This window comes from Leucopleurus acutus, assembly GCF_964270905.1.
Source record: "Leucopleurus acutus genome assembly, chromosome: 12".
In the NCBI taxonomy this organism is placed as follows: Eukaryota; Metazoa; Chordata; class Mammalia; order Artiodactyla; family Delphinidae; genus Leucopleurus; species Leucopleurus acutus.
Window position 1 is genome coordinate 42,809,789 of NC_139154.1, and position 24,409 is coordinate 42,834,197.

The following is a 24,409-nucleotide window of genomic DNA, read 5'->3' on the forward strand; positions in this document are numbered from 1 at the left end:
ACCTGAAATATCCTTGCTTCCTTTCACAAATGAACGTCTTTAAGATTCTTCAAGATCTACTCAAAACTTTATCTAGCTAATCTTCAAGAAAAAAGAATGAGCCTTCCTTTGTGTTTAACTAGTATTCACTTCTTATTATAGCACTTTATCATATTTGTATAACTGTCTGTTTCCTCCCTGAGACTGCGAGCTCCTTGAAGGCAAGGTCCATCTTTCATTTCTGTGTCCTCTGTGACTAGCACCCAGTAAATATTATTGTTGAATGAAAATATGAAATGACTAGACAATCTGAGGATGCTGCCAGCTCCAATATTCTCTGAGCAGAGAAAACTTGAATAGGCTTTCCCTATGAACATATAAACAACCCCAATGACAGGGTGTAATATTTCAAGATATCACAAGGTAGTCAATTGCCTTCAAGGTACTGACGCAAACTATAACAAAGGTACCCAAAACTCCTTAGGAAGAACTGCTCTTCAGTTTTATCTGTACATGCTGGTTTTTCTTCCTTCAGTGCTCAGCTCCCCCTTGTTAATCTGGCTAACTCCTCTTTATCCTTCACACTCTCAACAAGTGTTACCTCCTCTGAGAAGCCTTTTTATGATTCAGTAGATGAGGAGTAAAGTGGCCTTCCTTTCAGTTTCCACCACATCCCATATTTATCTCACCACACTACTCCTAATTTACTTCTGTACTTCCTGTCTTGCTTATCTCTTTCTCCAATGCCTGGCATACAGTTATTGAAGTGCTTTTTATTGAATTAACGAGGCTTAGTTCCCCATTTCACTGGTACTACTGAAACAAGAGATTTCCCAGGTGAGACATGTTCTGCTTTAACCCTTCTTCCCAGGTCAGCCTAGAATTCATTCTCTATTTAACAAGGAAGTTCCCCATAAAACAGAATTGGGAAGAGACAGAATCTGGAAATTTGATTTTCGTAGGGCCTCCGATGGCTCCAAATCCAAGCTTTTATTTATTTAATATTCTATTTAAGTTTGAGTTGTTCATATTCCACTACTGTCATATATCTTCTCTGATCACTCTACCCAGGAGTGATCGTATTGTTCTGATACCCCAAATACCTATAATATTTGCAACCCAAGTTCTTTATTTTTCAAAATATACAGCTTTTGAAAATGTTGAAGTCTTCCTTTCATTGGGACAGTATGGTGTAGTACAAAGATCAAGGGCGTTGGAGACAAGATAAACCTGGTTCTAACTCCCAGCTAAGCACCTTACTATGTGACTCCGTGCAAATACTTTAACCTCTGGCTTCAGTCTCCTCATATATAAAACAGAGATAGTAATTCTAGCCTCCGAGGAATGTTGCTTGCGTAACACTTTAAAGCACATAGGAAGTGTCTGGCATAAACTATTTGAGAAATGAAACTTATGACTGCTATCATTTCAATTCCTGTCATTTAAGGCCTCCCTCAAATACACATTTATATGGTTAGAGTAAAGAGAAAGAAAATGAGCTAAATACAATAAACATTTAGAAACTTCATTGATTCTAGAAATAAGGTCCTAAAACATATTTCAGATGAACTTTAATGACCATTATAATTCAAATCATTATCGAAGTGAATATTTCAGAAGTAAGTCTGGCTTTACCTCTGGGAATTGCTCAGTAGATTTCCAAGATAAACACACTACTTAGTGTTTTCTGAAGTAATGAGATTAATGGGGAAAGTACTTTCTAAAAATAAATAATCAATGATAGAAAATTTCAATGTGCTCTCTGGATATTATTTTACTAGCAAAAACTAAAACCAAAAGAATATCTATATACTGGACTGTATACTCTATACTTTCTCTCCTATTATGATTTTAATATACTCTGAAAAAAATTCTAGGAATCGTTTATTTACTCTCCATAAAAATATTGTAAAAAATTCACATTCAATTGTATCAAAATCAGAGTGATAATGTGGAAATGATTTATACTGTTCTTTTTATAGGGAAAATGTACTCCAAGTTACGATCAACTAAGTATATTTGGAAAGTAAACTGTTTCTAAACTGAAAACTGTCTGAATTGATAGATGGCAATCCAATTCACCAATTCTTTACCAATATATGGTCCTGAATATAGTACTGACAATTGCCTTTTAGAACCCGAGCCTGTTTCTTAGACCCATCTCAATGGAATTCACTTCATAGATCATTTACTGATTCTGGAGTTTATTTCAAAAGGTATGTATAATCTGTTCCTAAGTAGTTCTTTGGGGAATTAAGTAATATCAGTACTTCGCATTTACTTTTCATCCAGTTGTTCAAACTGATTGATCCAGTTATTAAAATTCTGTCAATTCTGGATCAAAATATCATGCATCCCTTATAGCTTCAGGAGACAGGTAAATCTGATAACTATTATTTTCTTCCATTTCTCATGAAGTAAATTGACCGCTCTGACAGAAAAGAATGACTAATTGGCCCATGATAATATTGAAAACTCAGGTATAAATAAATATACTCCCTTGTCTTCAAGGAGCTCACAGTCTAATAAGAGGAAATAGAAGTAGATCATTATTATAAAACACTGAAGTAAGTATAGCTCAAGCATCTCCTTGAGAAAATAAGAGGGTTTTATTGGGTCAAAATAGAAAGGTAATGCCCCTTTGAATTCATAAAAAGTACTATGCCTTTCTCCAAATAAACCAAGAGAGATACCTGGAAAATACTATTTACTACATGCACATTACTATAACTGTGTAATCTTAACTACACATTTGAATACTATCACAATGGTCTAAATTTAACAACACATTTTAACAACACATCCACATATATGTTTATCTAGATACACACTGAATATAAATGCATAAGTTTTACTATATATTTTCACACAAACAGTATTTACAAGTCGCCAACGACCACAGAGCTAACAAGACCAAGATTAGTGCTACATGAGCCTTCTGCTAGGACTGAGTCTGCACACAGAAACTCTCTAAATCTTAAACCAGAATTTTCTCAACTAGTGAAGTCTTCCATCCTGCTCCCATCATTACTCCAAAGCTTTACCTTAATAATAACTTTAATACAACTTACACGTGGAGATTAAAAGGGAAAAATAGCACTTCATATTTTAAAGAATGCTTTGAGCAAGATGAATATACAGTTTACTCTTTAGGTCAAGCTTTGAAAAACACACAAAACAATATCATGTATTGTTTAGCATTACATATACATAACTAAAAAAGAGAAATGAAATTTACTCTAAATTCATGATACTAGAACATAAAGGCATAAAAGTGTGAGGTGTAATTTTGGACACTGCGATGAGTAGTGTGCCTGTTTGTGGTTATAAGAGAGATGGAACAAATAAGGTTAGAAAGGAAGGTTGAGACTAGATCAAGTAGGACCCTGAACATCACTAAGGGATCTGGACTCCACTGTGTGAGCAGTGAGAAGATGCCCAAGGATCTCAAAGGGAGGGACAACAATCCGGTCTGTGTTATAGGACATCAGCTACAATGCTTTTCTCCCTCCTCTGGTCTGCTTCTTATTTCTGTCTTCCCTGAGAATCTAACAGTTTGCTTGATTCTTAACTCTTCTTCTTGCTCTACACTTTGGTTTTCTGCTTCTTCCCACCTACTGAGAGACTTACTTGTTTATTTCTAGTGACTGAGAGCCCTGAGACTTGACTAACTGTCCCTGCCTCAGGAGAATCTTGTCGTTCCCTGTAGCCTCCATGTTCTTCTGCCAGAGTCCTGGAAAGAGAAAGCCCTACTGTTTTTTCTCTTTCTTTCAGTTTTGGGTACTAGAATGGGAGTGGTTTAATGATTCTCGGGATAAACATGACACAAATTCATCATTAGTTGAAAGACTATGTAACTTTTTTAGGTAATGTTTTCCCAGTTGAAACTAAACCACTATGATTTCTAGCTTTTCTGTTACACGTTTGGAACAAATGACAAAATAGTTGATAATGAATCTGCCATCAAGTAAGCTGACTCCATAGTAAATCAAAGCCAGAAAGAGTTTATACTTCTAATTCCTCAAATTTTCTTTTCACACTTTTTTTTTCCTGAGTCACCTCCTTCTGACACTGGTGAACATCTGTTCTCCCAATTATACCCAATTTATGATTGTGATAATGTGGTGCAACTAGAATATTATTTCCAACTGTTCATGATTTTAACATGTGCTAATATGAAGCAAAACGTACTTTCAACATTTGATGTGTGGTTATAGCTTATGTCTTTTCTCTCAATGATTACGTATTTTTTACACCATATTTTGCATGTCAGAAAACCTGTACTTTAGAACAATAATCTTGGATGATGAATAATATATCTGTCCTGCCTATCCATTTCAGTCTACTGTAGCATGCATTTATAAACATAACCTTCAATTTGTAAAACAGATGAAGGCAGAACTGTTCTGGTTCAATCGGGGGGACTAGTGAAGCTCAGAGCCCCATGTGCCCTTTACAGAACTTTTGGGCTACTCACAACACAGCTGCAAAGTCACTAAAAGGCAGCATTTTCATTTCTTTGTATACCTCTGTAGCACCACACATAATAATCTAGTAGGTTGTCGATAAATGCTTGATGATGGATGAGTTGCCCTTTCACCCCCCTCTAGAAACCACAGCTTCCTATGGCCCTGTGGTGGCCCTTTGGGCTAATGCCTCTAGATGGCACTGTTCTCATTAGCAGCAAAGGACCCAGGCTCTAATTACTAAGTCATTAACTCAACAGCACACAAGCAGCCTAAGCAATAAGCATACTCAAAATAAAGTTATAAATAATATGTCAATTTAAAACAAGAATTAAATACATTTCTCAGAAATTCAGACACAATAGATACTTTCTGCTGGTTTTCCCCACCAGTGTTTACTGGCGAAGATCTATGGCAGGGCTTCTGAAAATGTGGTACCAGGACCAGCAGCATCAGTATTACTTAAAACTTGTTAGAAATGCAAATTCTCAGGTCCTACCCCACTTGTAGTGAATCAACAACCCAGGAGGTAGCATCCAGTAATTTGTGTTTCAATAAATCCTCCAGGTGATTCTGATGCCGGCCAAAGTTTGAGAACCCCTGATGTAGGGTTACTCTTTGAGACTATTTTCAACTTTCAAAGTTGCTACTCATGTTCTGCTCAACGTTTGTTTTGTCTTCAAGTACGACTTAAGGGCTTACTGTGATAACTGAGTTGGATGTTGCTTTCATTAGGTAATTCAATATATAGCTTCTATTATGATGACCTTTCTCACTGAGGTAAGAATATAGGAATAAGACATTTTAGCTAATCATCACTAAGTTTGAACACCATGAAAGGAGAGGTATTATCCTTCATGAGTACTATGAGGTATTTCCACTACTTCCTAGCTTCTCCTGTCCTTGGTTATCTCTTCTCTTGCCAGAGTTAAGATAACAGGCCAGCAAAACTGGTAGCTTTTCGAGATTTAGCATGTTAAACAAGCCTGTTTTCTAAGAATTCTTTTAACACCTCTGTTTTCCAATACCACATAAGATAGCCAAAGCACATTCTAAGCAGACGTACAAATTTCCTGACAGAGGAAAAACTGTGGTATTAAAACCCCCAAATTTCTTTGGGTATATATGAAGAAATAACTCAATAAATATGTATCTTTTAAACTATTTCAAGGTAAAGCAAGTATATACTATACATTTGATTCACATTCAGCCACATTTCTGTGACAGCTGTTGAAATAGATGTTTTTAATCAAGGCAATAAAATCTGTATATTCGGTTTCACTTCACAAAATCTCTCACTGCTAGGTAATCAATAGTTGCTTGCCTTTCAAAGCATACCCTAGTCTTTAAGAGAAGTGTAAAAGGCTCGAAAGTAAATTGCATTCACAGAGGAACACACACACACACACGTAAACAGATAGAAAAAGACACTATAAAAAGAGGCACTTTGAGGTATTTAGGCAAGATTTTGCCATGAGTTGCATAGTTTCATCTACACTCCATTTATCCTGTCCCCTTTACAAGTCATAGCAGGAAAAGGGTGACAGACCAGGTACAATCTGTGACCGTGGAAGGGCTAATCACTAGCACTTTGCACCAGCCACCTGAGATGACCTACCACAGGACTAGAGCACTGACCTCAGGATCACAAGTGCTGGCTTCCTGTCCGCGTCCTACCACTCACCAGCACAAGGTCATTTAGCCCTTTTGGGCCTTACTTTCCTTCCTTGAAAAATAAGGGTTCAAGATGGAATTTAATGTAAATACTTTTGTTTTTTAGGTTGATTTTTTAAATTAAAATATAGTTGATTTACAAAATTATATTAGTTTCAGGTGTACAACATAGTGATTCAACATTTATATAATAGATTATACTCCATTTAAAAGTATTATAAAATATTGGCTACATTCCTCATGCTGTACAGTATATTCCTGTATCTTATTTATTTTATATACAGTGGTTTGTACCTCTTAATCCTCTGCCTCTGTGTTGCCCCTCCCCCATTCCACTTCCCACTGGTAAGCACTGGTTTGTTTTCTATATCTATGAGTCTGTTTCTGTTTTGTTATATTCATTCATTTTACTTTCTGGATTCCACATATAAGTGATAACATACAGTACTTGTCTTTCTCTGTTTTGTTATATTCATTCATTTTACTTTCTGGATTCCACATATAAGTGATAACATACAGTACTTGTCTTTCTCTGTCTGACTTATTTCACTAAGCATAATACACTCCAGGTCCATTCATGTTGCTGCAAATGGCAACATTTCATTCTTTTTATGGACGAGTAAAACACTGTGTGTGTGTGTATACACACACACATCACATCTTCTTTATCCATTCATCTGCTGAAGGACACTTAGGTTGCTTCCATTACCTTGGCTATTGTAAACAGTGCTGCTATGAACACTGGGATGCATATCTCTTTTCTAATTAGTGTTTTCACTTTCTTTGGTTATATACCCAGGCGTGTAATTGCTGGATCATATGGTAGATACTTTTAGCTCTAAGATCCTATAATTCTTTTTCTTTCTTTAAAACCTTTTTTTAATAGTGGAAAATTTGAAACATACACAAAAGTCCAGAGAATAGTATAATAGACCCCCATGTACCCATGGTCCAGCTTCAAAAATTATTTTCCTTTTTCTTTCCAGCTTTACTGAAGTATGACTCCAAAGAAAATCTGTATATATCTAGGTTGTACAACACGATTGTTTTTAAAGGTGTACAAGGTGATGACTTAATATACATATACACTGTGAAATGACTACCACAGTCAGGTTGAGTAACACATTCATCACCTCACATACTGAGTGTTAAGTGCCTGACATTAAGCTTTTGATTGATGAGACATCCACTTTGAATAAACATATTGCCAGCTGTAATGACCCAGCTACTAGCAAAACAACCAGATAAGGAACTAGGCCACCCCCACCCATGAAGGCTTTCCCTTTCAGAAAGCTTTGGGTAACCTAAATAACTGCTCAAGTGACCTTTTCTCCAAGACTTGTTAACTTCTGTCTTTTTTGAGAATAGCCATCCTAACAGGTGTGAGGTGATAATACCATCGTGGTCTTGATTTGCATTTCCTTGATGACTGATGACATTGAGCATTTTCCATATACCAGTTGGCTATCTGTATGTCTTCTCTGGAAAAATCTGCCCATTTTAAAAATCAGGCTATTAAGTGTTTTTGCTATTGAGTTGTATTAGTTCCTTATATATTTTGGAAATTCTCCTTATCAGATATATGGTTTGCAAATATTTTCTCCCATTTTATAGGCTGCCTTTTCATTTGGTTGCCTGTTTCCTTTGCTGTACAGACGCTTTTTAGTTTGATACAGTCCCAACGGTTTATTTTTGCCTTTGTTTCTTGTGCTTTTGGTGTCATATCCAAAAAAATCATTGCCAAGACCAATGTCAAGGAGTTTTTCTCCTATGTTTTCTTCTAGGAGTTTAATGGTTTCAGGTCTTAAATTTAAGTATTTAATCCATTTTGAGTTAATTTTTGTGTATGGTGTAAGATAAGGGTTCAATTTCATTCTTTTGCGTGTGGATATCCAGTTTTCCCAATACCATTTATTGAAGATATTATCCTTTCCGCATTGTGTATTCTTGGTGCCCTTGTCAAAGGTTAGCTGACCCTATATTTGTGGGTTTATTTCTGGGCTCTCTATTCTGATCCACTGGTCTGTTTTTATGCCACTACCATACAGTTTTGATTACTAGCTTTGTAATATAGTTTGAAATCAGGAAGTGTGATAACTTCACCTTTGAACCTTAACTTCAATCTTCTTCCTCAAGATTATTTTGGCTATTTGATATCTTTTGTGGCTCCATACAAATTTTAGGACTTTTTTTCTATTTCTGTGAAAAATTGCAGCTGTAATTTTTGTAGGAATTTATATAGGGATTGCACTTAATCTGTAAATTTATAATTCTAAATAGAAGATAATTAGGGAAATAAAAAAGATAAAGTAGGTGAAAGTGGTAGTAGAAGAAATCTGAGCAACTAAAGAGCTGAAACAAAGTCTGGATGATCCTGCTTATCAAGGGCCTGATCACTGAGACTGGAAACTGTTTTAACAGAGAGGAGGAGATTAGCCAAGACAAAGGTAATCTTACATGTGATGCCTTAAAAAGAAAGACACAGGAAGTCTGGGTGGTGAGATAACCTAATAATAAACAATGTAAGTGCAACAGATTTGCTTTAAGCACAGAGGTATTTTTCCGTTAAGTGCTAGCAAAGAGGCAGGTTCACAGCAGGTACTCAAAAAAGATTAAATTGAGTAAATGGAATTAGGAAAAAAGAAAGCTTAAATTCCATTCTCAAGAGTTGGCATCTGATGTTAAAATCAATCTAAAATTAACACAGGATTCTGGAACCAGAACTAACATTTCAGGAAGCTGATATATACCACGATATGTGAGAATTAAGAGATCAAGAGCCAGGGAGTTGTGATGTTCACAGTGAGATGACACATGAATAGTTTGAGCTATGGCTTCAGGAGGGAAAAGAAAAGAGAACCAAATCCCATGCTAACTACAGAACCAGAGTGTATCTATCTACTCTGTATGGACAGGGTGATTTCATTTCTTAAATTCTGTAATAACTACATTGTGTCCTGACCATATGTATCAGTTAACTGCCAAAAATAGGACATGGATAAAAATAGGAATCACCTCTTAATTGTCACCCACTTCTTCAAATAAAAAAATTATTACAATTTAGCTTGCCTGCAGATGTTCATGAATGTGGAAGGAGCTGCTACTTAGAACAGAAACTTTTCCTTTGCTACTCAACAGGATCGAGGCTTCAAAGGGCCTGCTTCTAACAACTGTAAGGTAATACTTCTGAGGATGGACCAAAGGTAAGCTAATAAAAGTTGAACAAATATTTAGCAAAAATGTTTTAAGAGATAATTTGTATGTTCTACTATTGCTCAGGTACAATGTCATATGTATATGCTGACCTATACCTGTGATCAGATTTAAAATGTTAATACATAACATTCCCATTCATGATTATATGGACTGAATATTTGTGTCCCCTAAAATTCTTACGTTGAACAACCCCCCTGCCCCCACTGTGATGGTATTTGGAGATGGGAACTTTGGGAGGTAATTAGGGTTAGAGGAGGTCATGAGGGTGGGGCCCTCACGAAGGGATTAGTGCCCTTATAAGAAGAGACACCAGAGAGTTTGCTGGCTTGCACTCCTTCTCGCTCTATCATGCTCCCTCCCTCTCCCTCTCTCTCTCCCTCTCTCTCTCTGTCATGTGAGGACTAAAAGAGAAGGCAGCCACCTCAAAGCCAGGGAGAGGGTTCTCATCAGAACACAATTATGATGAAACTCTAATCTTGGACTTATAGTCTGCAGACTATGAGAAAATAAATTCCTGCTATTTAAGTTACCTAGTTTATGGGTTTTGTTATGGGAGTCTGAACTAATACAATGATAAAAAGTATAATGTAAATATTAAAATTATTAAAAACCTCCAGTATTTTTTTTTTTTTTTGTGGTACACGGGCCTCTCACTATTGTGGCCTCTCCCATAGCAGACACCAGGCTCCGGACGCGCAGGCTCAGCGGCCATGGCTCATGGGCCTAGCCGCTCCATGGCATGTGGGATCTTCCCGGACCGGGGCACAAACTCGTGTCCCCTGCATCGGCAGGCGGACTCTCAACCACTGCGCCACCAGGGAAGCCCTCCAGTATTTTTTTATTAACAGATTTTATTTTTTAGAATGGTTTTAGAGTTGCAGAAAATTTGAACAGATTAGTCCAGAAAGTTCCCATATCACCTACCTCTTTCTCCCTCCCTCCTCACACATGGTTTTCCCTATCATTAGATGCTCAATAAGTACAAGAAGATGCTCATACCATAGGAGAGGCATACCAGAACCAGGAGCAAACTAGGCAATGAAGCCATAGCCACCTCTCTCCCACCTCAGATTAACAAAGTGGAACCCTTAGGGAATGCCCACACAGAAATTATGTTTTTCTTTTTTCCTCTCATCTCACTTTTTTTTAGAAGAGTGAACATGCTAGAATACTCATGAATTAGAAGCAGGTAATTTGCAACTCTGTGGTACTACTTCCTCCATTTAAAGGCTTCCAGAAATTTACCATGTAAAGTCCTAGTTCTCCCTTCAGCTTTCAAGGTTCCTCCCAATCTGACCCTGCCTAGCACTCAAGTACCTACTGAATCTCTCTTCCTGCTATGCTAATCCTTCTGCCTATTATACAGAAGGCACCCACCTCCACCCCTCAATTCCAAATTCTACTCAGCTGTTAAAACTCTTTTACTCTCTCCTTTGTTTACTCCTTAAGTATCCACATGATCAGCAGGCCAGAGTTTATCACTTAATCACTCTCTAAAGATGAGAATGAGAGCTTCTTTAGAGTAGGAACCGTGGCTAAGGAGCACGTCGTCTTATACTACTTCACTGTTCCTCTTAATACAACCCTGGAACTATAGTACATGATCGATAAACATATAGTTGGTTACTAGTAGGTAAATACAGATGGCAAGTCCTAGACAAACTGTTTGATCTGCCCAAACTTTTAAAGAAAATTACTTGCAGAATGATTAAAATGACCCCCCAAATCCTAAAATTACCAGAATGTGGCATCATGGGCCCAATGCCACAAGTGGAGGTTTCCACTGGTATAACTCTTACCCTTAGCAGGCTTTCTAGAAATATGAACACCCACTCACTGTAAAGGAAAGCAGATGTTAACAAACACATACCATCTGAGGTTGTAAGAATCTTCTTGTCTTTGGGGGCCAAGGCATGCCCAGCATGACTGATAACCCAAACTGGAAAGCGTCTTTTTGTTGAAGAATACAAAGCCTTTGCAAAAGGCACATAAAAGGCAGAAAAACCTGGGTTACCTAAGAAAAGAAGCAGACTTTTAGATTAACCAAAGCAATAAACTCACATAAGACAATGTGCTGACTGAAAAAGAAAGATCTATTTCTCCTTATACTTCCCTAAATGTTACTATACAAACGTAGTAACATTTACCCATACAACTCAATTTTAATATCCTTTATACCTTAAGTCTGGGAATTATCATTTAGAAAATTTCTGCTCCTGCTTTGTTCTCCAACTGCTTCAAATAAATTCTTCCTCCATGTTCCTCATCTTAATAAGTGGAAGCACCAATCATAAATCAAATACTCAAGTCCTAACAGCAGGAGTCATTCTTGGTTCCTTCCTGTTCTTCACATCCAATTCATCAGTAAGTCCTGTCAACTCTGCTTCCAAAATACATCTCAACTTTGTCCAATTCTCTCCATTAGTGTTATCACTTCCCACTGGGTTTCCCACAACAGCCTCCTAACAGGTCTTCTATCTACTCTTGTCCCCTGGGAATCCATTCTTCAGGGTACCCAGAGAGATATCTCCAAACCTCAAATTGAATCACAGCAGTACCCTACTTAAACACCTTCCAGTCGTTTCACATTGTCTAAAATCATTAATACTGCCTGTCAGCCCCTTCAAGATTTGACTATGATCAGTTACCAAGCTGCACAAAAACCAGTGTCAGAATCATTCACAAAGACAACTTTATGGAATCTACTAACTGTTTTCTGGTCATTTATCACAAGTACTTATATTGTAGAGATGTATAGTTTGATCTTTGGGGGAAAAGACCACCAATTAATACATGTAGATTTTTCTTGTGTATGTACAGAAGGTATTTTTGAGGTGGGTTTGCTATAAAGAGACAGAATGAATAAGTGATCTTTTTTAAAAATAGTCAATCTGACACATCTTTGGGGGAAAAGAGTGAAATGGTGTTTTCATCTTACAATCATCATCTGTATAACACCTTCATAAATACTAGTCCATTTCATTCAATATCTATTTCTCCAATCAATTTATCTATTTCTTCATGCTGCTAGGTTTTCTCCTCTTTGCAATTACATGACAGGGTTTTGCTGTACTGAAGTAACCTCTGCCATCCTTGTCAAATTTTACTGATTTCTTCTTCATTGTCTATATCTTTTAGTTTCCTAGATAAGCAATGTAGCAAAGTGGTTAAGGGCATAGACTCTGGAGCCAGACTGCCTGGGATGGTTTTCTTACCTTGCCACTTACCAACTGTGTGACCTTTGGCAAGTTATTTAACCTCTCAGGCTTTGGTTTCCTTGTCCATAAAATGAGGATAATAATCATACTACCTCATGTGAGAACTAAGTGAACTAATATATGTAAAATACTTAAACACTGCTCAATACACTGCTTGCTGTATAAATGTTAGCTATTCAAACTTGTCATCAGTGTCTAGCCATGATGGTAATATATCACCCCTATTGTTACTTTGCTTCTGTTGCATTCTGACCTAGTGACTCAAGTTCCAAATTCCTTTTTGTGATGGTGCTAGTGTCATCTTTGTTAAATAGGTGAAGACTTCCTCAAATACAGTAATGTGTTCTTTGGTCAGCTGATTAAGTGTCTGCTGTGCAGCTAGAGGAGAAAGAAGGGAAACAGGGTGTGTATCAGCACAGAGTTACTGTAACATCAATGGTGGATGTGATGACACTGTTTCATGTTTTAAATTTAAATCTTCAGTATGGTTGGAATATTCTTGAGTGTAAAGTACAAAGCAGTAATCCAGCTTCTTTTCAAGTGAATAGCCAAGTGTCCCAAGAGCATCTATTATATTACCCATTCTTTCTGCATGGATTTGAAATGTCTTCTGATCCAATACTGAATTCTTACATTTGTTTGCTAATTCTGATTCCAAATAATTCCACTTATTTTTTCCTTTTCTTCTCTGCCAGCATCATACTGTCTTGATTACTACATTGTGGTTTTTTGTTTGTTTGTTTGTTTTTTAATGTTTCAGTAACTGGTAGGCCCTTAGAATTATTTTCAACAGTTTCAATTTTTAAAAATTTCTTTGGAATTCTGATTGAAATTTTATCTCATTTATACATAAGTTTAGAAATATTTGATATTTTCCACATTACTGAGTATAACCTTTTAGGAATGTGTCATGTCTCATACTCAAATATCTTATGTCTCTCAGTAAAGATTTATAAGTTTTCTTCATAGGACTAGAAAATAATAACACTTTTAAGTACTATAACCTATTACATGCCAGGCAGTATTTAAGTGTTTTACATATATTAACTCATTCAGTCCTCACATGAGGTAGTACTATTATTATATCCATTTTATGGGTGAGGAAACTAAGGTAGAGAGGTTAAATAACTTGCCAAAGGTGTTACCAGTGTTATCATACAAATGATAAGTGCTCAATAAATATCTGAAGACTGAAAGAACATAAAAAGTAAATAATACTGAATTTTAAAAAGAACATAAAATTACCTAGTCTAGGATCTTCTGCATACCTTGTTTTAGTTAATCTTACAACAGCGCTATAAAGTAGCTGATATTCTCACCAAGGATAACGAGTGGACAGCCATTATTATTATTACTATCATTACTACTATCATTGCTATTATTACTACAATTATTATTACATTTTTAATTTTTAATTTTTTAAGTTGAATAGATTTAACATGTAGCATTCTGTAAGTTTAGGATGTAGAGAGTGTTAAACTGGTTTAACTTTAAGGAGAATCCAAAGATAACAACTACATGATTTAGACACAATAGTTGCAATGACAGGATACATAAAACCAGAATGAATGAGTACTAGATAATGGAACTGCTAAAAAACAACTTTTTCTCTCTATCTCCGGGTTTAAGTCTGAGTTCTTTCCCTTAATGACTGTAAGATCTTAAGCAAATCCCCTTAAACTTTCTGATTTACTATTTTATCACCATGAAGTAAATGATAATGCCAACTACTCCATGTCCATTTATTCCATTCAGTAATATAGCTTCTTTTGTATACAGTAAGTCCCCTACATATGAACCTTCAAGTTGCGAACTTTCAAAGATGCAAACGTGTCCCTGTATGTCAGCTGTTGTACTGTATTACTGTATTACTGTACTGTACTGTATTACTGTATTACTGTACTGTATTTTTCAAGGTACTGTACTGTAAGATTAAAACTGTTTTCTTTTTTGTGTGTTTGTTTTTTATGTATTATTTGTGTGAAAAGTATTATAAACCTATTACAGTTTAGTACCATATAGCCAACTGTGTTAGTTGGGTATCTAGGCTAACTTTGTCGGACTTAAAAACAAATTGGACTTAATGAACGTGCTCTCAGAACAGAACTCGTTCGTATGTAGGGGACTTACTGTATTCTTTTAGTTATTTTTTTGTAATTTATATTCTAGTAGGAGAATATATACACATAACTAAGTAGGTAAATAAGATAGTTCAAGAGTGTGATAATTTCTATGAAGGAGATAAACAGGATCATATGATAGAGAAGGGACAAGATTAGGATGGCCTGAGAAAAATGTCTGAGGAGGTGGCATTTAGCTATAACTCAAAAGATGAGAAGAAATCCACCATGTAAAGATTTGAGGGAGAAGAATACTAGGATGGAAGAATAGGTACAAAGGCCCTCAAGTAATAAAGGGCTTGGCTCCTGAAGAGAGTCCACATTGGCCAGTAACATGGAGATCCAACTTATAACAGAGACAGAGGTAGAAAATATAATGCAAAACATTTAAATGTCATTGCATACTTCACCGCTTAAATGTTATGGCTTATGTTACACTTTATGAACGATGAACTAAACTTCCTGGTTAGGAGATCACAGAGAAAATTAAAAGGGTCTTGTTTATACAACTAAAATCAGATATATATGTATGTATATATATATCTACCTCCAGGTGTAAAGATGTTCAAAAGCATTCCAATACAGAAATGCAAGTTATACATTTTATCAAAGGATATCAAAAGGTGTTATAAACACATGGTTGAACATACACATAGTGAAATGCCTAAGCAACGTATAACAGAGGCTGTGGTGATCATCTCTAGACCCTGACTGCCAATAAACCCTTAACTACTTAACACTGCAATTGTAGACTTATGCCTTCTAGTTAATCTTGTATGGGACAAAACTTCCATATATCAAGTTAATGTGGCATGGCATCTAGAGAAGGTTGTCATGTGGACAGAACTTTGGGCTTCTCCATGGAGCCTTGTCTGCTCCATCTCCAATCACTGTACTCACAATACAAGACATGCCACATGATTCCATTAACCCCATATGACCACTTGAGAATTATAATGATTCAATATGTTCTATAGTGAGTTCTCATACTGCCTCCCTTTGCTTATTTCACTACTTAAAGGAAGTCCAAGGATGCTATTAGCAGAAATTCTACAACAAAAGTTCATTGGAAAAGATGAAACTAAATTAAAACCTCCTCAATCTGTGGCTTCCAATAAATAATTCCTCATTATCATTACTAACTTAAAAGTGATGAACTAATTTTGCTATGTGTAGAAGCAAAGTGATTTAAAATACTACAAGCAGCTCATGCAGCTCAATATCAAAAAAACAAACAACCCAATCCAAAAATGGGCAGAAGACCTAAATAGACATTTCTCCAAAGAAGATACACAGATAGCCAACAAACACATGAAAGGATGCTCAACATCACTAATCATTAGAGAAATAAAAATCAAAACTACAGTGAGGAATCACGTCACACTGGTCAGAATGGCCATCATCAAAAAATCTAGAAACAATAAATGCTGGAGAGGGTGTGGAGAAAAGGGAACCCTCCTGCACTGTTGGTGGGAATGTAAATTGATACAGCCACTATGGAGAACAGTATGGAGGTTCCTTAGAAAACTAAAAATAGAACTATCATGTGACCCAGCAATCCCACTCCTAGGCATATACACTGAGAAAACCATAATTCAAAGAGTCATGTACCACAATGTTCATTGCAGCTCTATTTACAATAGCCAGGACATGGAAGCAACCTAAGTGTCCATCGACAGATGAATGGATAAAGATGTGGCAGATATATAAATGGAATATTACTCAGCCATAAAAAGAAACAAAATTGAGTTATTTGTAGTGAGGTGGATGGACCTAGAGTCTGTCATACAGAGTGAAGTAAGTCAGAAAGAGAAAAACAAATACCGTATGCTAACATATATATGGAATCTTAAAAAAAAAATGGTTATGAAGAACCTACGGGCAGGACAGGAATAAAGACGCAGATGTAGAGAATGGACTTGAGGACATGGGGAGGGAGAAGAGTAAGCTGGGACGAAGTAAGAGGGTGTCATGGACTTATATATACTACCAAATGTACAATAGATAGCTAGTGGGGAGCAGCCGCGTAACACAGGGAGATCAGCTTGGTGCTTTGTGACCACCTAGAGGGGTGGGATAGGGAGGGTGGGAGGGAGATGCAAGAGGGAGGAGATATGGGGATATACGTAAATGTATAGCTGATTCACTTGGTTATAAAGCAGAAACTAACAGACCATTGTAAAGCAATTATACTCCAATAAAGATGTTAAAAAAAAATCTACAAACAATAAATGCTGGAGAGGGTGTGGAGAAAAAGGAACCCTCTTGCACTATTGGTGGGAACGTAAATTGATACAGCCACTATGGAGAACAGTATGGAGGTTCCTTAAAAAAACTAAAAATAGAACTATCATGTGACCCAGCAATCCCACTACTGGGCATATACCCTGAGAAAACCATAATTCAAAAAGAGTCATGTACCACAATGTTCACTGCAGCTCTATTTACAATAGCCAGGACATGGAAGCAACCTAAGTGTCCATCAACAGATGAATGGATAAAGAAAATGTGGCACATATAAACAACAGAATATTACTCAGCCATAAAAAGAAACGAAATTGAGTTATTTGTAGTGAAGTGGATGGACCTAGAATCTGTCATACAGAGTGAAGTCAGAAAAAGAAAAATACTGCATGCTATCACATATATATGCAATCTAAAAAAAAAATGTTTATGAAGAACCTACGGACAGGACAGGAATAAAGAAACAGATGTAGAGAATGGACTTGAGGACATGGGGAGGGAGAAGGGTAAGCTGGGACGAAGTGAGAGAGTGGCATGGACTTATATACACTACCAAATGTAAAACAGATAGCTAGTTGGAAGCAGCTGCATAACATAGGGAGATCAGCTTGGTGCTTTGTGACCACCTAGAGGGGTGGGAGAGGGAGGGTGAGAGGGAGACGAAAGAGGGAGGAGATATGGGGATTAGCTGATTCACTTTGTTATAAAGCAGAAACTAACACACCATTGTAAAGCAATTATACTCCAATAAAGATGTTAAAAAAAAGTGATTTAAAATAAAATTTTACGTCAGTCTATCAGAGATGGACTAAACATGAGGTCTATAGTGGTTTAACAATCTTTGAAATACTGTCATCCTAATTTTCCCCACAATATAAAAGTACTAGCTCCCCAAATGAAATACAATTTTGAATTCCACAAACTAAAGAGCAGCAAGAGCCTACAGCTTGCACAAAGCCCACAGAAACGGGCCAAGGGCAGCAAGGAGAATAGAAGGGCAAACATAAAAGAACACCAGGAAACAAAATGATCTGAAAATGTCAAAGCCACTATAAAACAATGACACTATTAAAAAACAAGTGTTTGGGCTTCCCTGGTGGCGCAGTGGTTGAGAGTCCGCCTGCCGATGCAGGGGACACGGGTTCATGCCCCGGTCCAGGAAGATCCCACATGCCACAGAGTGGCTGGGCCCATGAGCCATGGCCGCTGAGCCTGCGCGTCCAGAGCCTGTACTCCGCAATGGGAGAGGCCACAACAGAGAGAGGCCCGCGTACCGCAAAAAAAAAACAAAAACAAAAACAAAAAACAAGTGTTTTAAACTTCCCTTTCTCCTCAGTGTCTTCAATGAATGCTCCTTCTATCTCTTCATCATATCTTAAACTTGGCTCTCCGCTATGATAGACTCTCTTCCTTTCAAGGCCCTGCAGAAGAGACCTCACTATTCTCTAACACTTCATATACCTCAATGAGAGCAAAGGCTTTTGCAACACACCACTCCTAGCACCTAATACCAATGAGTGAGTGAAAACACCTCTGACTGGGGAAGTATAGAGTGGGCTGTTTGCTCCACTTATAGTTCATCCTACTGTTAACAAGCTCTCCTCCTCTAAGATTGAAGCCATCTGCTTCCATCTATCAACTTTCTAGTCATTCTCACACATTCCCTGAAAACCTTGACCCTTAAATGTCAGTTTCACTTGCCATTCCATAAGTTAGGTGATTTCAAAATCTGGGAGGCCTGACTGAGCCAACACCTTTGTCCCATAATTCATTATCTCGATCAAATTCAAAGAACTTCACCTATATCCAATTTAAGCAACAAATTCCAGTAGCCACAGCCTGGATTAGTGGTGTGCATATCAAAATCCACTAGAGGGCTTCTTAAAACCCAGATGCCCCACCCCCAGAGTTTCTGGTTCACAAGATCTGGGATAGGGTCCCAAAACTTGCATTTGTAACAAGTTCTTAGGTGATGCTGCTGATCCTGACAACAACTTTAACAATGAGAGGCCTATGTCTTTTCATTACCCAGAAATGGTTTACATCCAAAGCATCCTAACTCTGATAGCCCTTCTCCAGCTCAATCTTTGACCCTTTTAGACTTCACTCCCAATATACCTGCTATTTGATCACAGCCCTGCTCAAAATCTATCTACTTGTTTTTGGTCAATAATTCCTTTCATCCTGCATATCTGCTATTTTCAATGCTGACCAATGTCCGTAAGGCCCCAATCCACCCTCTGCCATCCTTACTCTCCACAGATCACCTCAACTCTTAACTAACAGAGAAAACAGAGGTCAGGAGGCAGGAACTACTTTATTTCCTCTGACACACCTTCACACTTCTCCATTTCAGCAACTAACGTCACCTCCATTCTAGCCTCAGAAAGATATTCCTTCTCCAGTCCAAGATAATGTTTCTAATTATTTTCTCAATCCCACACTCTACCATTGCCTCCAAACCTCTGCTTCATCTAATAGCACTTGTCATGCCTAGAATTTCAAACTCTCCCTCACGATTGGCAGAGCATATGTTTTTTTTTTTAAATAAATTTATTTATTTATTTTTGGCTGCGTTGGGTCTTCGTTGCTGCGCATGGGCTTTCTCTATCTGTGGTGAGTGGGGGCTACTCTTCATTGCGGTGCACGGGTTTCTCATTGTGGTGGCTTCTCTTGTTGCAGAGCACAGGCTCTAGGCACGTGGGCTTCAGTAGTTGTGGCACGCGGGCTCAGTAGCTGTGGCACACAGGCTTGGTTGCTCTGCGGCATGTGGGATCTTCCTGGACCAAGGACCGAACCTGTGCCCTGCACTGGCAGGTGGATTCTTAACCACTGTGCCACCAGGGAAGTCCCTGTATTTTTAATTTTAATAGATGCTGACAGACTGCTTTCCAAAAAGACTGTTACATCATGGCAGAACACTGGAAGTTTATTTTCAGAACAGGTTAAACCAAAGAGAGATTCTGGATCAGAAGTCTTAGCCCAGTTGAGAACAAAAGCACTATACTGAGAAGAAACACTGAAACTCCAACCTCCTCTCCCTTGTTCAGCTCTGAACATTAGCAGACAGGCTTCCATTCCTCAAATAGGATACTTGGAAGATTCCTTCCTGGAAAACTGAACAATCCAAGAAACAGCTACAGATACTGAAAGCTGGAAATCCTCCAATGAAATGCTGGGTCCCTACCCAATCACCTTAAGGTGAGGATTACCTAAGGTAACCAACCACTCCGTTTTGCCTATCTGTTGTCATGGTTTTAGTACCGAAAGTCATGTGTCCTGGAACACCCCTCAGACTAGGATGGCTGGTCACCCTAGGCATACCTGTGGACAAGCCCCACCCCTGAATACAAGCTTCCAATAAATTTTTTACATCTTCCTCTTCAAAATGAAAGGGTAGCCAAGGATTATCAAACATTTGAGGAAAAACAAACACTAACAGAAACAGAAAAAGGAATGCAGCAAAAACTCTAACAATGCAGGAAGCCAAAAAAAAAAGAAAATGCACCCACAAAACACATGAAACAGAAGACTATAAAAAAGAAAGAACACAGAGCTCTGAGAATTGAAGTTAAGTTTCTGGCTTAAAAAGGTCCACCAAAATCCAATGTATGAAAAACAGCCATACCAAGGTGCCTGACTATAAAATTTCAGAATCTTAGAACAAAGAAAAGATCTAAAATATTTTTTTGCTGGGGGAGGGGGGGAGCTTCACATACAAAAGATAAAAAATCAGAATAATATCAAGACTTCTCAAAAACAGTTTGAACCCTGGAAAACAATGAACATGCCCTCCAAATTCTAAGGAAACCACGATCTCCAACCTAGAACTCTAAGACATTTTCTGACATGCTAGAACTGTGAAAGATTACTTCCCATGCACCTCTTCTCAGGAAGCTCCTAGAAGGTATGCTCCACCAAAAACAAGGGAATAAACCCAGAAAAAAAAAAAATACAGGATCCAGGAAACAAGGAATCCCACCAGGAGAAAAGTGAAAGGAGTCCCCAGGATGGCCTGTGTAAGAAGCCTAGAGAGCAACCAGTCTGGACTGGAGCCGAAGAACACAGAGTTCTGGGAGGGACAGCCCCCCAAAAACAAAACAAAACAAAACAGAAATCCTATTACTCAAAAAATGAGAAGTTTTTTTCACTTCTGGAGAATAATTTTAGGATAAATTACCAATTGAAACATAGAAAACTAAGCAAATAAAAGGGACAACCATTAATCCAGGGAAAACAAACAAAAATGTACAAGAAAAGAAATTATAATACCCCATAGGCCTAGCTGTGTACATGAGATGATATAACATGATACATATTAACAGTTTCATTTTCAACCTTTAGGCTGATACATACATATATATATATATATATATATATATATATATATATACACATACACACACATATATTTTTCAAGCTCATATTTTTAAAAACCACTTCGAATACCTACAATCAAGCATCTTCCCCTAACATTCTATTGATACTGATCCAGCATAAATCACAAATGACCCAGTTGACAAATCCCAGAATAAATAAATGTTCTACCATAATCTTATAATCATCTTGAAATGAGACAGTAAAAATTATTTTAAAAACTATCAAAAAATATTATTTGATAAAGTTCTAATTATTCTAAATATTGTTAAGAAATTTTAAAAAGCAGATTATAAAACTACTTATGGTATACATTGTGATTTAAAAAATGTATATAATATATATACTATTAATGCATAGATGACAAAGAAAACGTCCAGCCACTAAAGTATCAAGGGTGGTTGTTATCAGTGGTTTGAGTGTATTTCCTTCTATAAGGATTTTTATATTTATCAAATTCTCTTAAAATCAGAAAGAGTTACAAGTATCTGTGTACAGTCTTCTCATCCAGAATTTTAAACTTACCAGGAATAATGAAAATAAGCAGCTTAGGCCTGTTGGCAATTTGATCGCTAGTGAGGTCAGTCCAGGGCCCACACTTTAGAACCTGGGTTTCAATTCCACAACACAGAATGAATTCCTCGTGCACAGGAATTTCTTCCTTGATTTCTGAGTCCATTTCTAAATAAGGGGAGAAGAACAATATGAAGAGTCACTAAAATATAAAACTTTGAGCCAAAGACAATATTCGAGAATAAAAAAGACAAAATTCAATATACCTAGAAGGAAATGTCACAAAGAGATATGAGAGATATATGATTATTCAGCTATTCTAGATTACAGGATTGAAAAAAAAATTAAACCACAAGAGAAGAGAGAAAGAGGGGGATGTCTTTGGTGAAATTAAAGACTACAGAGGAGTGTGAATCAAAACAAAAATCCCACCACTCTCCTCTCCAGTCTAAATTGACAATATCCATGGCTAACTTCCACTTTCCCTCTGCTGGAATTCTTATATAGCTATATGCTCTACCAGTGAGAGAAGTCCCCCTACCTTCACCTGGTGAAGTCTGGTTTCAATGTACCCTCTCAGAAGATTTCTAGAACACTTGTCCCCTCACCCCCATGCTCAGGCTGTGAGGTCTCTCTAGAGAAGTGACTTCCAACCAGAGACAATTTTGCTCCCAGAAGACATAGGGCAATAAATAAAAATAGTTTTCAATGTCACAACGTGGTATCAGGGGAGGTATTACTGCCAGCATCTAGTGAGTAGAGGCCAGGGATGCGGCTAAGCATCCTATACTGCACAGGACAGCACCCACAACAAAGAACCACTAGCCCAAAAGGTCAACAGTGCCAAGGCTGGAAAAATATCTGGAATGAAAACTTTTCACTTAAAAAGTGGGGACTCCTTTCAAAATTATATTAAAAATATACTGACTGACTAAATAAATAAAAGTATCATCTCACCTTTTCTTGTGGATTGATTTTTAGTTCACTTATAAATGTCACTGTAGCCCAATCTTTGAAACTATCACAAAATACAGTATATTTATAAAGGTCTTATGACATTTGTAAAGTGTTAGAAACAATATTAGATTTAACTGTTATACACAGTATTAAATTAGAGCACTGACAGAGAGAACACTGGCTAAATTTAAGGTCTGCACCACAAGAGAATCCAAAGTTATTAACTGTATTCAACTCATAAATACTTAACTTCAAAGTAAATGACATCTTAGGAGTTTGATTAGCCACAAAGTTAATGAGAATGCAAGTAGATATGAAACTTAAACAGTCTATGAAAATTAGAAAACAAAAAAGCAACAACTCTAGAACACTTCAAGTAAAATACAGCTGAGAAACACTGAGTTAATGTATGTATTTGTAAAGCATCTTTTTATTTTACTTCACTCTTATGTTTCTGAATCTCACACAGCCAAATAAAAAAAGTAAAGAAAAGCTTTACTTTCTTCCTTACCTAAGAACCCAAGGTAATTCAATGCTGCCAAAGGTAGGCAGGTTAAGACAGGACAATGTGTTCTAATATATATTATTAAAGGCTGATGGCCACAATATAAGAAGTACAAATACATACAAAATTGGCAGCGGAAGCTTTATTCCAAGTTTTTTTTTTTTAATTAGGCTGGTAGCAAACTTTGACATGCTGGTGATCTCTGTAGTATATTAAACGTTTGGTATATAATAGAAGTGAGTCTAGGAGTTGTTTTAAATTAGAGAGGCTTTTTTAGTTTAAAATGTACATTAGGGCTTCCCTGGTGGCGCAGTGGTTGAGAGTCCGCCTGCCGATGCAGGGGACACGGGTTCGTGCCCCGGTCTGGGAAAATCCCACATGCCGCGGAGCGGCTGGGCCCGTGAGCCATGGCCGCTGAGCCTGCGCGTCCGGAGCCTGTACTCCGCAACGGGAGAGGCCACAACAGTGAGAGGCCCGCGTACCGCAAAAAAAAAAAGTACATTAAAATTAAGTTTGATCCTGAAGTGGGTAGGAAGGTGGGTGAAATAGGTGAAGGGGATTAAGAGGTACAAACCTCCGGTTATATAATAAATAAGTCACAGGGATGTAATATGCAGCATAAGAAATATGGTCAATAATATTGTAACAACATTGTATGGGGACATAAGTAAAAAGAGAAATAGACAAATCCACAAGCATAGTGAAAGATTCTAACACACCTCTTAGAATGATAGAATGAGCACAGAAAAAAAATCAGCAAAAATATATAAATTTTGATTGACGTAATTAATATTTATGTTAACATAATCAACATAACTGACATATATAGAACTCTACACCAAATAAGTGCAAAATGCATATCCTTTTCAAGTGTACATGGAACATTTACCAAAACTGACCACATACTTGGCCATACAGCAAGACTCAACAAATTTCAAAGAACTGAAATAATATAGAGGATGTTCTCTAACCACAGTGGAATTAAGGCAAAAATAAATAACAAAAATAATAAGAAAATCTGCCAATTTTTGGAAATTAAGCAATATACTTCTAAATAACTGATGAGGGAAAGAAGAAATCACAATGCAATTTAGAATAGAATAATGAAACAAATAATGAAATATGATATATCAAAATGTA

The 24,409-nt window shown here is 37.1% G+C and overlaps 1 protein-coding gene across 3 annotated transcripts in view; it reads right to left on the reverse strand.

Annotated features, from left to right (window-relative positions):
- LDAH (lipid droplet associated hydrolase) overlaps positions 1-24,409 on the reverse strand; it is a 94,648-nt gene that overhangs the window by 62,643 nt on the left and 7,596 nt on the right. For 2 of the 3 annotated variants that reach the window (XM_082851840.1, XM_082851841.1), the window contains exons 2-3: positions 21,820-21,975; positions 11,206-11,349 (exon numbers count right to left, since the gene is read on the reverse strand). In XM_082851840.1, coding sequence (XP_082707966.1) covers positions 11,206-11,349; positions 21,820-21,973 — 298 coding nt within the window. In that variant the 5' untranslated portion in view covers positions 21,974-21,975. The remainder of the gene's footprint in view (positions 1-11,205; positions 11,350-21,819; positions 21,976-24,409) is intronic. The other variant, XM_082851842.1, reaches the window with a different exon arrangement.